At 31.6% G+C, this 21,496-nt stretch overlaps 1 protein-coding gene across 3 annotated transcripts; it reads right to left on the bottom strand.

Annotated features, from left to right (window-relative positions):
* Positions 7,021 to 9,573, bottom strand: LOC109350115 (microtubule-associated protein RP/EB family member 1C-like). 3 transcript variants are annotated; one of them, XM_019591254.1, is made up of 6 exons: positions 9,407 to 9,573; positions 9,104 to 9,259; positions 8,873 to 8,976; positions 7,794 to 8,010; positions 7,601 to 7,714; positions 7,021 to 7,483 (listed from the first exon to the last, which is right to left on the bottom strand). In XM_019591254.1, exons 1-6 carry the CDS (start codon positions 9,512 to 9,514, stop codon positions 7,211 to 7,213), a joined length of 972 nt encoding a protein of 323 aa, XP_019446799.1. In that variant the 5' UTR covers positions 9,515 to 9,573; the 3' UTR covers positions 7,021 to 7,210. The 3 variants fall into 3 exon arrangements, with proteins under 3 accessions (XP_019446799.1, XP_019446801.1, XP_019446800.1); XM_019591256.1 differs by having other exon boundaries at positions 9,104 to 9,162; positions 9,445 to 9,573; XM_019591255.1 differs by lacking the exon at positions 7,601 to 7,714.

Genomic DNA, 21,496 nt, shown 5'->3' with positions numbered 1-21,496 from the left:
GCTACACGATGTTTTAGGTGGAAACTTCATGCTTTATGTAACCTACACATATATTGTAATAGTATGGATGTGGAAAGTGGAACAAAAGTCAATTTGAGTGTTGACAGTGACATGTATAAAACAAAATTTAACCAAAAGCATAACACACAAAAATTACATAAAAAAGAAGAGAGAGAACATAATAAAAACAACAAAGTGAATACTATTTTTCTCCTATTACACATAAAAGAGAGAAAGAAAATCACTTTACAAGAATTTTGGGCGGGTCAAATGATTTTGGGCCATGTGTTTCCCCTTCTATACGAGTTTAAAAGATGAAGATTTTGTAATTTAGGGCTTTTTGCCATAAAAACAGAAAACCACAGCAAGTCGGCAATCTCATTGGTGGTGGTGAGATCGCAATCAGAGTGGACATGTGACTCGCTAGCTTTTGAAAACTCGTAAGATCTACCGATCATACAAGTTAAATCGTGATCTTAACTACTATGGTTATGACTCTACTTGGGTGTATAAATCGTGTTGAACGGGACCTCATTACTTTGTGAGAGGTGAGCTCACAAAAGTTGGTTCATTAACCATAGAAAGTAGGCTCTTACATTACCTGATAACTTACATATTAGTTCAGCGCAACACTAATCATGCGCAACCTACTGTAAATGATCTGAAGCTTATGTTTGTTGTGAAAGAAGGAATACTGATTAGTTGGCCCGATGAGATTCTCAAAGTGATGTATGGTATTGCATCTTCTTCTTCTAGATTTTTGGCTTATGGAATATTTATCTCTCGTGTCATTGATCATTTGGAGATCGACACATCTGATTCGGAGATAATTGCTATGAATTCCAAAGAGCATATGGTCCACAAGAACATCATTCACAAGATGGGTATTTACAAATATGGAGGTGAATGGATGTATCAAGAAGATTATAAGACCACGATTGATTTAGAAGTGTCTGAAGAAGAAGGTGGTGAGCAAAACCAGGGACATCATAATGTCGAGGCATCTAATTTGCCTTGAGGATCTTCAGTTAATTTGGCTCATCTGGACACCATGGAACAATGCCTTAATGAGCGTATTGACTCAAGGAACCAATAATTTGTATCTAGGATACAATCTATGGAGGATAGGATTATGGCGAAGTTTCATAGACAAGATGAAGAGAATCAGATTCATTTTGAGAAGCTTTCTTTTATGTTCAATTCCTATGGTGGATTTCCCCAAATACCTCCTAGCTAGCATAGGATGTCTAGAGTGTCCTAGTTAGTTGTTGTTTTAGGAGTCTTGTGGTTTGTGTAATCTTTTGGGTGTTGCATTTTAATTTTTCCAACTTGTTAAGTTTGTTTTTGTGTTTTGATATGATCAATGTAATCATAACATGCTATGAATGAATTGGTTTTGTGATGTGAAAATTGAATTGTGTACTGCTCTTATTACTTTTTTATATCACCTGATCAATGGATAAAAAATGTTAGAAACTTTCAAATCTACTTGCATTGATCTAATTGCATATAATTGTCAATTAACATGTGGTATGGAAAGTAATATCGTGAATAAATGTCATTAACAAATGGTACCAACAAGTAGTACAAGTGGTATTAACAAGTAGTTAAGCAAAGTTTTTTCAGGAGATGTACATAATTGACACATACCAAGTGGTAATATACAAAAACAAGTGCATGAAACCACTAATAATCAAATTGTATAAGCATTTTGCCAATAGCATGTAGCTTGCATTGTTTTCTGCCATATTAGTTGCTTTAATCGATTAATAGCAGGTCATAATCGATTAACCAGTATATAAAATACAAGTCTTGGCAAAATTGAAGAAGACATAATCGATTAAGTAAATACGTTAATCGATTAACTCTAGTAAAATTACATTGTTTGTTCTTTCTTTTGGCAAAATACTTTCATATATGACTCTATTTTTTGATCATGCCAAAATGGGAGAAAGGTTGTTGTTTATGTTTCGCAGGACTTACAAGAGAAGATAAGTTAATGCTTCCACAATGAAAAAGAATAAATCACCCAATGATCAAATTGATGGAGAACGAGATCAAGAAGGAGAGGGAGAAACGCGCATCAACTTACAAGAAGAAGGCAAAAAAAGTTGATTTTCATCAAGCAAATCCAACAAAGAATTGTTAGATCCAATTAGTGGTTAACAAATGTCAACAAGTATATGTCATATGTCAACAAGTGTTTGTCATCATCAAAACGGGGGAGATTGAAGATGTAATTATGCATGAATGCAAGATATGAAGACAAAGGACACACAAAGGTTGATGAAGACAAAAGAGTGAAGAAGGCAAAGGATTGACAACATGCATAAATGTTGAAGGACAAGCTTGAGAAGATGAGCAAATCAACAAACAACAAAGTATTAACTAAAGTCAAGACTCAAGATTATACAAGGCAAACCATGCAAAAGAAGATCTAGGGGTTAAGTATTGTTTATATCTTTATTAGATCCTAAGTTACTTTCTTAGTAAGAGTCTAGGCTAGCATGAACCCCAATGAAAGTCTCACAAGCTAAAATCAATCATATCTAAAATGAGACTTACATACATGCATACATGATTTACATGCATATATATACATACATGATTTAGATGCACATGTATACATACATGATTTACATGTACATAAATACATACATGATCATATGTTTTGAATGCATTTAAAAAGTATTTCTAAATCATGTTGCATCATCATTAGGTTATAAATCATATAGGAGGTTCATTCATCATTTAAAATGTGTTTTAGAAAACCGTTAATCAATTAACAGTTGTGTTAATCAATTAACCTTTGGGCTGAACACTTTAATCGATTAAATGGTGAGTTAATCGATTAAGGTGGTTTAGCTGATAACGGTTTCTTTTATTGTGAAGAAACCCGTTAATCGATTAAGGCTCAACATAATCGATTAACTACAGTTAAAAACAGAACAGTATATTAACCCAAGTTTTTCATATCAGTTCATAACTTAACTTTGAGAAAATTTCAGAGGGTTAGAACACATTTTTCAAAAACAGAGAGTTTACAAATTATTTAGAAAATCTAGAGCTCAAACTTTCATATATTTAGGAAAGATTTTCTAAGTGTTCTTTCAAGAAAAGAAAATGGTGAATCTTTACAAGATATCTGTTGAGCTTTCATTGTCAAATTTGTGAAAAAGAAACCTGCATCTCACGCATTGTATTTTCTGTATTTGTGAGATCTTTTAGGGGTTATTAGATTCGTAGAAGATTGTATAATCTGCGCATTGAGGTGCATATCTAACTTGAAGAATTATTGTTAGACTTAAGCAATAACACATTATCTTGGTGTGTTGTATCACCAAAGAAAGAGAATAGGTTTGGGAAAACTCTAGCTGTAGTTAGGTACGTGACTTCGCGAGAAGCAAAAGGTCTTGTTTGTAAGCGTTTTTTCTTGGTTGGGGCTAGATCGTAAGAAATGTTTTCTTAGGCGATTAGAATAGTCAAACCAAGAAAGTGGGGTTTAAGATCTAGGAAACGAGCATCTTGATTCTTGTATTAGAATTGTGTTTGTAAGAAACATTGAAGATTCCATAGTGAAGATAAAATCTCTCAAGATCAGAAGGGGAGGCTTGAATGTAGTTTGTAGTGGACAGCAAACGAACCAGGATAAAAAGCAGAGTCTTCTTCTTCTTTCCCTTATCTTTTTACATTTCCACATTACTTGATTTACTTAACTTGGCATGCATATAATTCTCTGATACTTGCATATTTTGTATAGTACATTTACTGTTTTTAATTGTCTGTATAATTGCATGTAAGTTTGGTTGAATCTTGGTAATCTTGGATGACTGAAAGAATTTTGTTTATTTATATTGTAATTGAACCAGTTAATTGATTAAGTGGTTTACATAATCGATTAACTGCAGATAATTTAATTGATTAAGTTTATCTTTAATCAATTAAACAGTGTGTTTATTTGTGTAATTTCTGTGTTTATTGAGCGACGGTAATTGTGTACCGTATCACGTATTCACCTCCCCCCTTTAGGCGAGTGGCAGAGCCCTGTGGGACCTAACAAGTGGTTGTTTTTAATGGAATAAGAATATTTTTACTTTGTTATTCTTATTTTCTGAATTTTGTTCTTAAATAAGAAGAATTATTGGTTGTTCTTGGCAAGAGAAAGTGAGAAGAGAGATAGATGTTGTGAAAAAAAGTAGATGTTGTGGGATCCAAATAAAAAATAAGAATGATGTTTGTCATTGTGATAAAACAATCATTATTCTTATTTCATAGACAGTTATAATATATTATAAAATAACGTATATGACCCAAATAAGAATTAAGATTTTATTTAATATTAAAGATGCTCTAATGACTTTCCATGGTTTTACACGCAAGGTTTGTTAAGAATATTGTACCTTGGATTTTCAATGAAATAGTCAAGAAAAATATGGGCATGGTCTGAAAAACAAGAAAAAACTTTTGAAACATAACTCTTCATTAATATCTTATCATAAGCATCCACATTTAATGTCACTTCATATAACAGAAAGTCAGAGGATCATTAGAACCAGCATATCACTGTTTTTCTTTATTTATCATTAGTTTCTTTTTATTGTTTATTATGCATTTGCTGAGGATGAAAGAAGGTACTATGTTGAATACTAGAATTTGATTTGTAATCAAAGATATCTCAACTGAACAATGATAAATATTGATTAAGCACATACCAAATGCTATAAATCGTCAGAACTACAAAAGTTTATAAAACAAACATTTATATGATCAAATCAACAATGACTGCATGATAGCCATTATTTTTGTCCATATTTTTATGCTTTACCATATGAGACCATCTTCGTGCAAATGTGTCGCCCTTTTTATACAGCAACTACCCATAGTAACACAATAAATGTCAATTAACATTACTTTTCGTATATAGCATCCTTGGCTCCCTGAATAATAGTGGATGACACTATGTTGGGTATTCTAAATGTGAATGAAGAAGTTTCACATTATATAAAAGTAGATAAATTAAAGAACATAAATGGGTGGACTTATATACCAAATGCTTTAAGGTTTTGGGTCAAGATGTGGTGTCAAATCACTTATATGCTTCTTTCATTTAGCTCATGGAAGAATGCTATATTCCATGAATGAAGAACTCCCAACACATTGCAGCAGCTGCAACACTAGCAAGAACATCACTGCCATCACTTTCGGAATGATGCTGGTGAATTACCTCCACCTTCCTCTCTTCTATTCCTTGTTTCCCTGCAGAAGATAGATAATCCATGGTTTCCATCTTTCTTTCCATTATATGGCATGCATGCAATTCATCAAATCCTAATAAAAAGTTATAATGAAAAATGATGAAATAATCATTAGAGTTACAGTACCCCCTTAGCTTGTTCACTCATGTTAACCTAGTAAGTTAATCTTTGAAGTGCTTCCCTTAAGGGTGATTTGAAATTGAATTCAGATGTTTCAGTTGTAAAAGAGGTTACTTGTCTTTCTATTATGTCTACTCAAAATAAACTCTTAGCCTTCCTTTGGTATAGATGATTTTGAGAGGAAAGAAAGAAAGAAGAGAGAGATTGGAGAGAGATTCATATTTTCTTTCATTTGGTTGATGAGAGAAATAGAGCAGAGAGAAGAAAAACTAGTGGGTCCCACTCAAAAAAATTTCTCCTCAACTTTGAGAAGAAAGTAAGGAGAAATGACACTCCTTATGTCATTTTTACAAATTTGACCTATCCCATTTGTATATGTATTTCTAAATTAAAAGTAAAAATGCAATATAACATAACATTTAAAAAATTATATTCTATATAATATTCAATCAATAAATTTACAAAAATTTTAACTAATAAACTTAAATTGAGGGCATATATAAAATTGGGTTATTGCAATTATATATACTTAATTGAATGTATTTCATATATATATATATATGATAAAAAGTTAGAATAAATAAAAGAGTTGTTCGGATAATTAACTATAAATTAGTAATAATTAATAATAAAAGTATGTATAATATATAATAAAATCTATAATTTAAAATTATAACATTTATTTTTAATTAATAACAAAATAACATTTTTTCTCTTCTTTATTTAGGGGCACTTTTGTCAATTGAGCTACAACATCATATTTCTCTCCTTATTCTCTTGTATCAAACATCACAAAAATCTACTTTATTTTTTCTCTTTCTCTTTCTCACTTTTTTCTCTCTTCTTATTTTCTCTTCTCAACCAAATAAAGCATTAAACTCCCACAAAGTTTTAGAGTTTATATCATGAGTTCAATGTTGATTAGCCTAAAGAAGATTATGTAGGCAGAGAAAAAGGGTCTCCACCATGCAACAGGAACCCACCACATGTCATGGAACAAACCCACCCTTTTGGATCAATGGATCCTGATCCAATAAAATTATGTCTCATGATGATAAAGAAAATCTATTTGTTATGACCAGGTTGTATCATATCTGAATTTGTCCTTCTATAATGGTATTTACCTGAACAAGAATCGTGAATCCATGTTAAATTCATATATTGGTCAATACCTCTCCCTTTAAAATTAAAGACTTAAATATCTTTCTTGAGTGAAAATAAATCATTTGTTATTATAAAATATAAAAGTGAGTAGATTGTGAAATCCAAACAATAATAAGAATGATATTTATTATTATGAAGAAAAATTTAATGTTATTCTGAATTTATGAGAATATATAGTAAATTATAAAATTGTGTGTATAACCCAAACAAGAATAAAAATTATGTTCCAGAAAGGATATCCTCTAATTAACTAATTGAAAAGTGACATTTTTTTCATGATTGAAAAAACAAGAAAAAAATGAAGATCATAATCATTCCGTGATATGGAATGGAGGGAGTAGTTAACCAAATCTAATCCCTCGATTTAAGTTAGATTCAAGGGCTGACATTATTTCCTTGATTATTCAATGTAACCAATCATTAATAAATTCATAAGAAAGTGAGAGATATTGTTGTACAGGGGATGGAAAAAACAACTAAGAATACAATCAAACATGACATAAATCCTTCATAAAAAATGTCTTAATTCTTGTCACTTCTATCTTGGCAGACTAGATGTATACCAGTATTCGTAACATGATAGTATATCTAGAACAAATCCTTGTACATAATTATTGGGAACTGAATAATTTTTAAAATAAACATTGAGAACTGCATAAACAACAAAAGATTTAGTGAGGCATAAGAGGTGACTCGCTACAATGAACATTGGATATGTCTGAAAGCCTTTGTCTTGGAGACAAATTTGCTATGCCAGCAGCATCAAAATCCAGATTCACAATACTCTTCCTCTTTTGATTTTCTGAACTGATTTTCTCCTCCGAAATCTCAGCAATGGGGCTCAATAATCCTTCGCGGTTACCCGAAATCATAGCTTGAGCTTCAGCCATAGCAGTTCCATCATCATTAACAGAATACAATATATTTTGTATTGCTGCTACAACCTGAAGCATGACGGACCACCAAGAATAATAATATCAGTATTATCTCTAACACTTTTATCTAATATTTATTGCTTACATCTTATTAGTTAAAGAGGAAAAGAGTTCAGAGTGCAATACAGTTAAGTGTTCTATCTCTGGTGTTTGGCAGAGTATCTCAATATCTCTCAATTTTCCGAAATAGAAATCGCGTTCCTTCTCAAGGTTATCGACAGATAACTTCAACTCCGTGATCTGCATTGAATTCAATTTAAACATGATAGAGTAATCTTGCTGTCATTTGATAGATGTTAGCTTGAAGAAAACACAGTACCTGTTTTTCATAAGCAGTATTGCTAGCAGAAGAAGGTCTCACAGCCTTTGCTGCTTGATTTGTATTGTTTGTTGATGAAACATCATTTCTTCTAGCAGTATGAGAAGAATGAGATTTTGGTGCCGAAGAATTCTTAGTTGATGAATGAGATTGTGCAGATTTTTTGCCTACTTCTCTTCCTCCCTTGCTTACCTCTCTCCTTTCTAGAGGATTATAGCTGTAACAGTCAAATTTAAAGACCATTTAACCGAAGAGTTTCCTAACAAACATAACATATTTAAGGTAGCACATAAAAAAGAACATCAAATATTTAGCTCTCAAATTTTTTACCATTATGAACAACCCATCTCAGAACTAAAACAAGATGATATTCTAGCTGGGAAACAGTATGCACTGTGGATTATAAAATTGCAATATTTGAGACCTAATCTTCAATCTAAAAACTATGGTAACTAAGATGGGAAATAATGGTAAACTTTAACAGCCATGATGTGCAACAATGTATAAATGGTCAAACAAATCGAAAACACTAATGGATAAGAGTAAGACACAAAATCTAGTGAAATCATTAGTAACATTGCTAAGACTTAAGTCTCACAACTGTTGAATATATGAGCAAACAATCATTTACAATGACAGAAAACCATTCCATAAGAGCTGCCTCGTGGAGTGAAGTTAAACCAACTAATTCTTATATGACATCAGAACCAAATCCATATTATATACACACATAAAGGTGAAACTCCGTAGTTAGTAATTAAAGAAATTCATGACCGATATAATTCTAAGTAATACAAACAACAAAAGTTAGTCTTCATTAAATTAAACAGAGATATAATCAGAGAACATGCTTCTCCACGCCTATGATCGATCACGAATTACATTAATCAAGACTAGCGTTTGTCTTTTGCATCACATAGCATCATATCAATCACGAATTACATTCGCCTTTATCTGTGTATATAATATGTTATGCAATAAAATAGTTACATACCACCATCATAGTCGTAATCCTAATTATACTAATACTAGAATATTATAAAGCGAATAAAATGGGGGATTGAATTGAATGAAATTACTTGTAGGCTCCAGAATTAACAGAATCACAGTATCTTTTCATCCATTGCATGAATTCCAAATTATCCAAAGGCCGTCCCTTCACAAGTTTGTTAACCTCAATGCACTGCAACAAAACCACACAATACTTCAGCAAAGCCACAAGTAAATTGGGAGAGCAATTAAGTAATTTAACAAAAACAATGGATACCAAAATAAAAGAGAGAGATATTAATAATAATGAAAATAAAAACCTTAGTGATTTTGAGCTTGTTGAAAACATCTTGAAGAACCTTGTAGTTCTGAATCATGTCGTACTCATTCTTCGCGTCGAAGTTCACCTTGTGCATCGGTACCGTCCCGGGATGAGCCGCATCCATAAGCTGACAGTGTACCGCGCCAGAACATGCCTGAAAATTCAATTCAATCAGTAACAGAAACATAAGGTTCCTTGTCTTGCCAACATTAAGTCATAAATTCAACTCCCGGAAACAGTCTATTCGCTTGCATTGGAGAAATGGATTATATTAGGGAAGTGAATGGAGTAGTAACCTAACCTCTTCGACTTTGGAGAGATTGAGTTGGAGAGTGGAATTGATCCAAGAGAGGATCTCAGATCTACCGACAAAATAAGCAGAATCCATTATTCCAATGTTGGTCGCCATTTTCTGATGCTTTCTTTTTCTCTATTCTCTTAACGGCTATTTGGACAAGCAAATGGAGAGAGAAGCGGCAGTTTTCAAAATTTAAAGTTTCTTTTATTAGGGTTTACCGTTTTGGACTGTTAACTGGATGGAATGTTTTTTAGTGAGCGAACAGAAAAGCCCAATTATCACATACACACTGCGCCGTCAACATGATACACCCACAATCATTTAAGATCCATTACACACACAAAAAGAATATTAACAATACCAAGCATAAATTATATTGTCCATCACTTCAGGTATTTTGCATATCTTGGCAGAATAAAAAAACAAATGTTGCACCATAATTTTGGTTAGTTATTAGACCTAAAAACATTGATTGAGGAATATGTTTATATCTTTGTTTTATTATATACGTGAGAATAATGAGATTTAAGATCTGAATTAGTTATTACTAATTATAAGGAAATTCTAATAACTAATATCAGAACATAAGTTAGAAATTTTGTTATTATCCAAGAAGGTGTTTCCCCCATTTTGTATGAACCTTGTTTTTTATTTTTTTTAATGTTAATTTGAAACAACTCATGCTTGTGTTGCAATTGTCCAAATCATATGTAAAAGAAGTTCTTCTGTTATAATATGTTATGCGGTTCATACTTTTGGAAATCAATTACATTGAATTTTGAATTCATATAAATATATATAAGTATTTGGTTATATATTTATATACCCCATAAGAACGGTATTTATTAAAATGAGCAATCACGTACTTAAAAAGAGTTTAGTTTCTTACTTAAAATATTGAGATGATATATATTTTTATTATGTTAATGGTGTAAGGTCATACTAGATCTTCAAAAAAATAAAAGTTTTATTATTGGAAGCAACACTTGTTGATAGAAATAACCGCATATTCCAAAAGAGATTAATTTATTATTCATATGGTGAAATACTCTTAATAATAATTTCAAACATTTATGTTTATATATATATGGTTATTGTTTGAGGTTACTATATATATATATATTATTTGAAAGTGTATATATATTTTATTGACTTAATCAACTATATATAGTTCTATATATTGGATTTCATTAAATGAATCTTAAATGCAAAACTTCTTTATTGGTTATATATATGTTGGTTGTTCTACAAAGATGATCCTTATATACATGGTGTCTTGTTGCACAAGTAAGAGTTAGTTTAAAATAATAAACATAACTCAACCAACTAAGTATGAAGCACGTGTGAAATGATGAACATGTGTGGAAATAAAGAGAATAAGCTCTGCTACATGATTCATACTCCAAAAGAAGCATCCATATGAGAAGTAGGATGATCCTTTTAATAAACCAAGTGTAGTGTCAATGTCCATAAGTCTCAGGCTTCTGAATCAATATGCTTTTGTTGTCCATGAGCAAATGTATGCTTGTCTTGATCACGAGCATCTAGATAAGAGAAACAGAAAAACCAAAGAAACCAGAACAAAGTAGAATGTGTAGGTAATGCAGGAAAAGATCATATAAGGCCTGTTATATTTTATAACCCCTCAAGCTGGAGAGTATAGATTAATTACTCCCAACTTAGGCAATAGGTAGGTGAAGGTAGAAGGCTCTAAAGCCTTTGTAAGTAAATCTGCAACATGCTCAGATGTGGGAATAGGGAGCAAATGAAAAAGTTTGTTTTGTAAATGTTCCCTAGCCACGTGACAATCGATTTCTATGTGTTTTGTTCTCTCATGGAACACAGAATTTGCAGTTATATGATGTACAAAGTCGTTATCACATTATAATAAGGCAGGGGTCTTGAAATCAACATGAAAATCATTCAAAAGATATGTTAACCATTGAACTTCACATGAGGCAATTGCAAGAGCTCTATATTCGGCCTCAGATGATGAACAGGAAACCGTGTTTTGTTTCTTTGATTTCCATAAAACCAATGAGTTCCCTAGGAACATACAATAACCAGAAATTGAACGTCTAGTATCTGGGAAAGCTGCACAATCTGAATCAGTGTAACCTTTTAGATGAACAATATAATTGGAAGGATAGAAGAGGTCTTATCCAATAGTAGCTTTAATATAATGAAGGACTCTATTAATAGTTTTGTGATGATTAATGATAGGATTGGCCATTAATTGAGAGAGTTGTTGAATGGCAAAGGCTATGTCAGGTCGGGTATTGGTTAGATATAATAGTCTTCCTACTAATTGTATATATAGCATAGGATTAGAGTAGGGGTTGTTGTCATTTTGATGAAGATGGATGGATCTAACCATAGGGGTGGAGACAGGTTTAGAGGTCAAAAAATCAGTATCAGTGAGAAGGTCAATGGCATGTTTTCTTTAGCATAAAGTGATGCCATGTTTGGAATGAGCCACCTCTAAACCAAGGAAGTGTCTTAGATCACCTAAGTCTTTTATCTTGAAGGTTATGTTTAGGTAATCTTTAACATTGTCAATTTCTTTTGGATCATTGCCAGGAAGAATCAAGTCATCCACGTATATTAGTAAAGTAGTGAATGAAGATTGTGTAGGTTTTGTGAATAAGGAATGATCATGATGGGATTGCTTGTATCCCAAGGAAATTAGGGAATGAGACAATGTATCAAACTATTGTTTACTAGCTTGTTTTAAGCCATATAAGGATTTGTTAAGTTTGCAAACTAGGTTAGGATTGGAATATTAAATGCCTTGAGGGAGTTTCATGTATACTTCTTCATTAAGGTCGCCATGTAGGAAGGCATTATTGACATCAAGTTGTTGTAATGCCCATCCTTGAGTTGCTGCAAAGGCTAAGAGAATCCTAACTATTGTAAATTTGATTACTGGGGCAAAGGTCTCATAGTAACCAAGACCTTCAGTTTGTGTATATCCTTTTGCCACAAGTATGGCTTTGTGTCTCTCAATTGTGCCATCAGAGTAAACTTTTAATTTGTAGACCCATTTTGATCCTATGGATTGTTTATCGGGTGGTAGAGGTACAAGTGTCCAGGTGTTGTTAGCTTCAAGAGCTTGCAATTCACATTCCATGGCTTGTATCCATTCAGTAGATTTAATGGCTTGTTTGTATGTTTTTGGCTCAATATGTTTTGTGATGGACAAGCAATGGTGCATAATGGTAGATGGTATGCAAGCATAAGATAGAACCTTACTAAGAGGTTTAGTTTGTGATGTTTGGTTACTAATAATGGTGGGAAATTTCAATGAAAGTCCTTTAGGTAAGTAGGTGGGTTGGAAGGTCTTTGAGATCTTCTAAGGTTGTGTTCAAGTGGATTATTGGACAAGGTTGTAATGTCAAGGTCAGGGGAGGTGGGAGTGGGATTGGTTTGAGGATCAATGGCAGGGATGGTTTGGTGAGTAGCAGGGATGTGACCTAGGAGCATAGGTTGATCATTTGTGTCATGGTGAGGAGTGTTTTTGTTTGATGTGTGTTGAATGGTAAAAGAGTGGTATGGAAAATGTCCTCATGAAATATAACATTTCTAGAAACGAGGACTTGCCTACTTCTTAAATCACACAATATGTAACATTTTGTGCCATCCTTGTAACCAAGGAATAGACAATTTCGAGCTCTAGGATCAAGTTTGTTCCTGTGATTTGTGAGAGTGGAAGCATAAGTAAGGCACCCAAAGACCCTAAGTTCATTGTAGGCATGTAACTTAGCAAATAGCATCTCATAAGGAGATTTGTAATCTAGGGTAGGAGTAGGCAATTTGTTGATAATGTGGACAACATGCTTGGAAACATATCCCCAACATACCTTAGGCGGGTTGACATAGAATAGAAGAGATCTTGTGGTGTTAAGATTATGCCTATGTTTCCTTTCTACTATGACATTTTGTTGAGGTATTTCAACACATGAGGTTTGATGGATTATGCCATTGTTGGAGTAGTAAGTAGGCATACTAAATTCTAAACCATTATCACTCCTAATGATTTTTACCTTTTGTTCATGTTAAACTAAGGCATATTGAATAAGGTTTTGCATTAGAGTCCTAGTTTCTGACTTAGCGGTCATAAGGAAGACCCAAGTGTATCTAGTAAAGTCATCAACAATGGTGAGAAAGTACTTATGTCTATGGGTGGTAGGGACATTAAGAGGGGCCCAAATATCCATGTGTACAAGTTGAAACACATGCAAAGTATGAGTAGTACTAGTAGGAAAAGGCAATTTGCTTTGTTTAGCAAGGTGACAAAAATCACAAACTATATTGCTATCAAACTTCACATAACGGAAAACTTTATTAATGTTTTGTATTACATTGGAAGAGGATGCCCCAACCGAAAGTGCAAAAGATCAAAACCAGTCATTATACAATTTTCAAAAGAACCAAGAATGTGCAGAGAATTATTAGTGTATTTGTTATGCCCCTTTAGTATGTAAAGACCATTATGAGCTTTAGCATGTCCAATTATCTTCGAAGAAATCATATCATGGATAAGGCAAGAGTACTTGTTAAAGATAAGCTTACATTGTAAGTCATTAGCAAGCTTATTAATGGAAATTATGTTGTATTTGAATTAAGGCATATACAATACAATATAAAGAGTGATTTTATGAGTGAGTTGAATGGTTCTAGAATATTTAGTTGTTATGGTAGAGTTATTTGGCATTTTCACAAGTATAGGTTTGATAGCATTGTAGTATGTGAATTTAGATATATCATTTCATACATGATCCATGGCACCACTGTCAAGAATCCAAGCTTGCGTTTTAGTGTAGTTACCTGATATTGGAAGGACTTCATCCTCAGCATGGTCATAACTGAATTGATTGATCTTATGCTCAGTAGTGATGCTCAAGCTTGGAGACTGTTTTGAAGTCAAGTGATTATTTTGTTTATTTGATTTTGATTCCATGTGTTGTTCCTCATGAGCCAAAGTTCCTATGTTCTCATTGCCACTGGTCAAGTTGTTGATGAATCTTATATTTCCTCCTTTTGACTTAAACTTATAATTGGGTGGGAATCCATGTTTAAAATAACATGTCTCGGCTGTATGTTTGTCATTGCCATAGAATGTGCATATTTTGTTATTGTTAGAGGAAACATGATTCTTTGTCATATAGGATGCAGAATTGTTAAACCTCCTTTCATTTCTATTGTAATCAGTGTTCCCTCTGCCATTGCCGTTGTTCCGATTAGATTGATTCCTCCAAGTCTGATTGGAGTTGATTGCATTAACTTAGATCTTGTCTTCTTGTCCAAGAATGTTTCCTTCTTCCTGCCTTTCTTGTTGGATGATTAGTGAGAAATCCTTGTTGATAGTTGGTAGGGGTTCCATGAGGAGTATTTGAGATCTTGATGTGTTGTATTGATCATTAACCCCTTTCAAGAAGCATATGACATATTCTGATTCCCTTTGACTTCTGATGATTTTTAAAAGATCACATGAGCATTTGGTGTTGAAAGTGCGGGTTGGCAAAGGCCTCAAAGAATCAAGCTCATCCCACAAAGTCTTCAGATCAATTAAATAGGGTGATAGACTTCTTTCTCCTTGTTTTATAGAGTGAATTTCATGTAGTAAATCTGAGAATCTGAAATAGCCTCCCTTTGAAAAATGTTCTTTGAGGTCTTCCCACAATTCCTTGGCATTATCAATATACATAATGTTTTGAGCAATTTGTTGAGTTAAAGACCTTGTGATCCAAGATATGATCATTGTGTTGTATCTCTCCCAAGAGTCAAAGATTGGATCTAATTCTTCAGGCATCTTGATGACTCCATTGATGAATTTGAACTTGTTTTTCGAAAGTAAAGCCCTCCGCATCGATTTGCCCCATGAGTGGTTATTCATCCCATTTAAGGGTGGTGATACCAACATCATTCCATGATTTTATCCTGGATGTAAGTAGAATGGATTCTTATAGGGATCTGTTGGTGTTTCTGCACCATGATTTGCACCTGTGATTGATTCTATCTCCATTGCATTGGTGATTGTTTGCTTAGCAAGTTAAAATGAAGAAGTGTCTAGGAGAGATATGTGTAAGATGAAGATGAAAAGTGTAAGAGGAGTATGGGTTTGCAGCAGAGCTTTCATAAAGACAGCTCTGATACCATATTGGATTTCATTGAATGAATCTTGAATGCAAAACCTCTTGATTGATTGTATATATGTTGTTTTTTCTATAAAGAAGGATCGAAGATCCTTATATACACGATGCCTTGTTGCACAAGCAAGAGTTAGTTTAAAATAACAAACATAACTAACTCAACCAACGAATTATGAAGCACATGTGAAATGATGAACATGTGTGGAAATAAAGAGAATAAACTCTGTTGCATGATTCATACTCCAAAGGAAGCATCCATATGAGAAGTAGGGTGATCTTTTTAATAAATCAAGTTGTAGTGTTAATGTCCATAAGTCTCAGGCTTCTAAATCAATATGCTTTTGATGTCCATAAGCAAATGTATGTTTGTCTTAATCATGAGCATCTGGATGAGAGAAACAAAGAAATCAGAACAAAGTAGAATGTGCAGACAATGTAGGAAAAGATCTTATAAGGCATGTTATATTTTATACTATATGTATTAATATATGCATAAGCATATTTAATTTGGAATCATGTGGTTGCACAAGATTTGTTAATAATAAAAGTTATTAAATTTGAGAAGTTTTGTTTCCAAGTTGCATTTTTATAATGGATCATTATTGTTTCCCTTTTGTCTGATAATATTTTTAAATTGGTTGATGCAATATGTTGCTAAAGTAATCTCTATTGTGGAAATTGATTTGATTAAAAGGACATAAATGTTGTATGATATTATGTATGTGAATTGTGATTAGCATAAAAGAAGCCATAGAGATAATTCTCGACTATATTGATCTAGATATAACACTTAATATAGAAAAATTCATTTATACTCTCAAAAATCTCAATGAAGTTAAAATTGAGAAATGATAATGCTCTAACTGAATGTACCTAATGATCATGAAGCACAAACTATTCCAAAAGTGTTTCGGGACTCTATTTTTTAGGATCAGAGTGCAATGAAGTTCTTTAAAGAAATTGAACAATACTTTTCCAAAAATAAAATGGCGGGGACGAGTAACCTTTTGGCTAAACTCATATTCATGAAGTATAAAGGTAAAAGAAACATGAGAATACATTATGGAAATGTCTAATCTCACATCAAAACTCAAGTCGCTCAAATTATAGTTTGATGATGTCTTGCTCATGTACTTGATTTTGATATTGCTTCTTGCACACTTTGGCAGTTCAAGCTACAACACTGAGAATGACAAATGGTCACTTAATAAACTTATATCTCACTATATATAAAAGGAAGATATGGTGCAAGGATAAGATCGAAAGAGCTCACTTGACTAAGACCTTTAACACTTAGAGCCCTTGAACACTTTTGGAATAATGCGCTTTACAATCATTAAACACATTCAGTTAAAACATTCTTATTTCTCAATTTTAACCTCATTGAAGTTCTATGAGTAGAAATAAATTTCTTTATACGAAATGTTAGATGTACATCATACAGTCGAGATTTATCACTACAGCTTCCTTTTAGACCTTAAAATTTATTTCATTCAGCATTGAGTTTACTCTTTGGACAGAGCATCGACTCATATGTGAAGAACTAGTTGCACTAATTGATATTGATAGTCAAATCCAACTAAATATATAGCCTTTTTTGGCTGACTAAGTACTCACAGTGAATACCTTACAATTATTATAACTCAATATCCTTATGTATGCCAATTTATATCAAACAATTGTCTTTCTTTAGACTGACGCATGCCTGCATGGTAAGAGAAACAAACAAGATATCACTTATTTTCTTCATGTTTCATGTTTTCAAACCTCTATGAAGGAAATGATGAAAGCAACAAACAAAATGACAAGTTTTAAACACTAAAAGGAAAATAGAAAATAAAGAGAAACATTTATTGTTGTTCTAGTGACCAGTGTATCTTTTGAGATGTATAACGTTGATTGCATGGACCATATGAAAAAATCATTTTTTTTCTTCTTTCAATGTTATATTTCCCATTAACAAAAAGTTGGATGTTGAGCTTTTTTAAGGAGTTTGTATCCTTTTCATTACTTGAGAGATCAATACTACATAGAAATTGTGACAATATCCAAAAATAAATTAATAGTGGAGATTTTAAAAAGAAATTTAATTTAATATTTTTAAAGAACAAACAATGTAGATAAGGAAGGAGGACCCCCAATCTCTCTCCTCCTCCTTCAATCCATGGACGACAATGCCACTGTTGAAAAAACATAACCAATAAATTAGTAAAGAAACCCTCGTCGATGACTCAAATTTGTCATGGCCCCATTTTGGGATGACTCTTTTGCCATTTTTGGCTATTGAAGTTGCAAGAGCAACAATATTCCACAAGAACACGGAGAAAGACTTGAGCTTTGTGCGGTTGATAGTGCCATTAATGGTGGCAAGCAGCTGCATGTAGTGGAGATCCTTTGCCATGACATAGTGTATGTGGCTGAGAATAACGGTGGTGGTTGAAGGAGGAGGAAAGAGGTTGGAGATCATTCATCCTTATCCACATTGCTTTGGATCTGTTTTTCTTTTTCTTCTTTAATTTTGAAAATTAAATTAATTTTCATTTTAAAATTTGAACTTTTGATTTATTTTTGAATAAATGTCACAATATTTATGTAACATTTGTCTCAGACATTAGAGAGGGATAAAGTTTGATATTTTAATATTATTTTATGAAGTTTGATTGGTTAGGGAATGAAAAAAATTTGAAAACTTAAAATCTTTGTCCAGAGCAGAGGATCCAGACTTTTTTTAAGTGGTGAATTATTGATGTTTCCTTGATATCTTACATTTTTGTGCCAGACATTTGGTTTTGCAGTTGTTGTTAAAGTTGGAAGACAGTGGATTGATTGAAACTGTTGGTATTCCTATTGAAGATGATGGCACTTCAGTTCACCTCATAGCATGTGTATGATTGCATGTCTGTCCCTAACTCATGAATCACAAATTTATGAGTTATTATGCTCCTTCTTTCCTAGAACATTTATGTTCAAATTAATGTATAATTTATAGAACTTAATAATTATAATGTTAGTATAAAAATTTATATAATTATTATATTATCCAACATTTATTTGTATAATTTTTAATAGTTAATTATAATTAAAAATGAGAAATGAATGAATGATTGATAGGGTATTAAACTCTTGCATTCTCGATACATTTTTTATATATGTAAGTTATAACACACTTTACTTTTAATTAGCCTCACGTATGTTAAAGTATGTAAAATGCAATTTAATAGAGCATAATTAGCCTACTGTCATATAACATTTGTTTAATACTTAAATAACATCGAATTTCTAACTGTTTCACAAATAATCTAATTTCATTGTTTTGTAATGTCTATTTAAAAAGTTACTATTACAAGAGTTTTTATTTGATATTAAAATGTCTTTAATCGGTATGTAAAATCCTTAAATCAAATATTACCTTAATTACTTTAACTGCATGCATTAGTTTTCTAAGGTGTGATAAACTAATTGTTAATAAATTTTAAAAAAACTTCAATGAAGAAATCAAAATTTCCATCAGTTTTATTATCTAAATTTTCCTCAATTAATTATAACATAGATATAAGTGATGAGAGAGTCATCACTTTCTTTCAAAAAAAATTCGAGTAATCTACACATAAATGAAAAAGCATATATTCAAATTATTGTATTTAAAATTTTTAACCTATCAAGACTATATTACCAAATAATAAGAATTGGGGTTGAAAGACTCAATTCAGTGATAATGTCTCAAATGATATTAATCGATGAATATTGATTAAGGACTTCATCAGAAAATAAAAAAGAAAGAGACATAAAACTGTCATTATTGAAGACAGAGACTGTTCATAACGTAACAGTGTAACACTACCTCACAATGTCACTGTTCAATTATTGGGAAAACAAATAAAAATCTAGTCTCAGTACAATCCTTACCATTTAATTATTGATTTTATTATTGTTATTAGATTGGTGTCTGTTAATCTACTTTTTTATTGTTTAAAATGTATAATTTAGATGTTATATATATCAAATATTGTAATTTGTGTTAAATATTATTAAAAGTAGCCTTCTCATTATATGAGGGGTTCTCCACTTCTTGTTTTAAAGTAAATAAAAAAGTTGTGATATGACTATAAATAAATTATTAAACACTCACGAATTCCTAAGTCCCAATCCAAATTATGTTATTATAATCACTAATATAAAAAAATAAGCTTTTAATTTATTATTTTAATTGTTATTTTCATTTTAGATTTTCATTTTTTTTATCTCATTTAGGAACTTTGTTTTGGTTAACAGGTAATTTCACTTATTAGACTTTTAGTAATGTTGAAGTGAAATGAAGTTGTTTTGTAAGGGAAATTGATCATCTATAAGAAAAGTGGAGTATAATTTTTAGTACATAATTTCCATATAAGTTAAAATATGATGAAATATATAATATATAAATTTAGAAAGAGATGGTAAACTCTATTGTAAAGATAAAAGTTAGAGATAGTTTTATATGACAAGTTATTAAATTTAAGTAGTTGAAGTTAATGATACAACAGTTGAAATGGTGGAATGCATGAGTGTCATATATGATATACAAGTGCTACTCAAACAATGATAAATTTACTACAAAATTATGAAATCCCAATATTATATGATAGTAAATATTAGATACTAAAATGTCAAGAATAAACTAAATATAATAGAAATAAATAAACACACTAAAAAATATAGGATTATGAATAATTGTATTAAAGATAAAATTATTGTACCTCTTAATATTGAAAAATCTACTAGAACTATACTTCAATTGATTTTGACATGTATGAATTAAAAATAAGAAGTGACAATAATGAGTGTGAATGAAATGCAAGTTAATCTAATTTTTAGAGGCATATGAGGTCCCAAAAAAACTTAGATGAAACGAATATAAAATATTTAGAGATTAATACTTTTTGATTAATATAATTTATGATGAAATATTATAATATAGATATTCAATCTCGCTTAATAGCCTAATGCTTGACTGATATGTGGTTGACAATATAAAGATATTTTATATAATGATGTTGCAATAAAATTAAACTCATCCTAATAATACTACAATTTCTAATTGGACTAGGGGTCACTAATGATCGGTATGTCATTCCATTTGACACGTATGAACACATATTAAAGACCAACCCATATTGAATTTCGTTACCGCGAGAAGTTATGGCTCCATTATTAATCAACGTGAAGACAATAAATACGTATGCAATATCGATAGTACTGGTCTATGCTTACTAATCAACGCATCAAACATTTTGCTATTTTTGGATCAACATGTAATTCTTGTAAGATTGCTTAAAACAGTATTAAATATCTCGTTCAAATTTTTGGACACATCAATTTGATCATTAAAAAAATGAAAATGGTATAAAAAATGTCAATCGTAATACAAATTATTTATTTTTAGTTTTTTATGATCGGACTATTTTGATTGTCTTTGAATACTAATTTAGATTATTTTTTTGCAATCAAAGTAATACTCTAAATTTTTTATAAGAAGCTATGCTCACTCTAAACACAATTCAATTGTATTATGTGGAAAAAGATGTCGGTATTTTTTATTGTATTTTTTTTAGACGGTGGACAAAAGACAACTGGGCCACGATGTCCTTTATCTTGTATGAAACATAAACATATAATTAGATTTCCGATTTAGATTATTGGCAATATGGCACCAATCCAAAGTTTGAGTAACAGTTTTGGTTCCTCTTTCAGTAAAAAACAACCACTCTTTCAGATTTGAGGAACTCAGAATTCAGATTTTCAGACAACACATGGATATGCATTATCACTTCAGTTATCATCTTATTATTTATTAGCCTGTCTAATCCTATTGCATTTTTAATCTTTGGTGGCAGCTTTATGACCTCATATTTAAATAAGAGGTAATATATTATCAGTATAATTTGTATAATTACTATATCAT

This window comes from Lupinus angustifolius, chromosome LG06 (assembly GCF_001865875.1).
Source record: "Lupinus angustifolius cultivar Tanjil chromosome LG06, LupAngTanjil_v1.0, whole genome shotgun sequence".
Classification (NCBI taxonomy): domain Eukaryota; kingdom Viridiplantae; phylum Streptophyta; class Magnoliopsida; order Fabales; family Fabaceae; genus Lupinus; species Lupinus angustifolius.
This window is presented reverse-complemented; position numbering and strand designations above follow the sequence as displayed.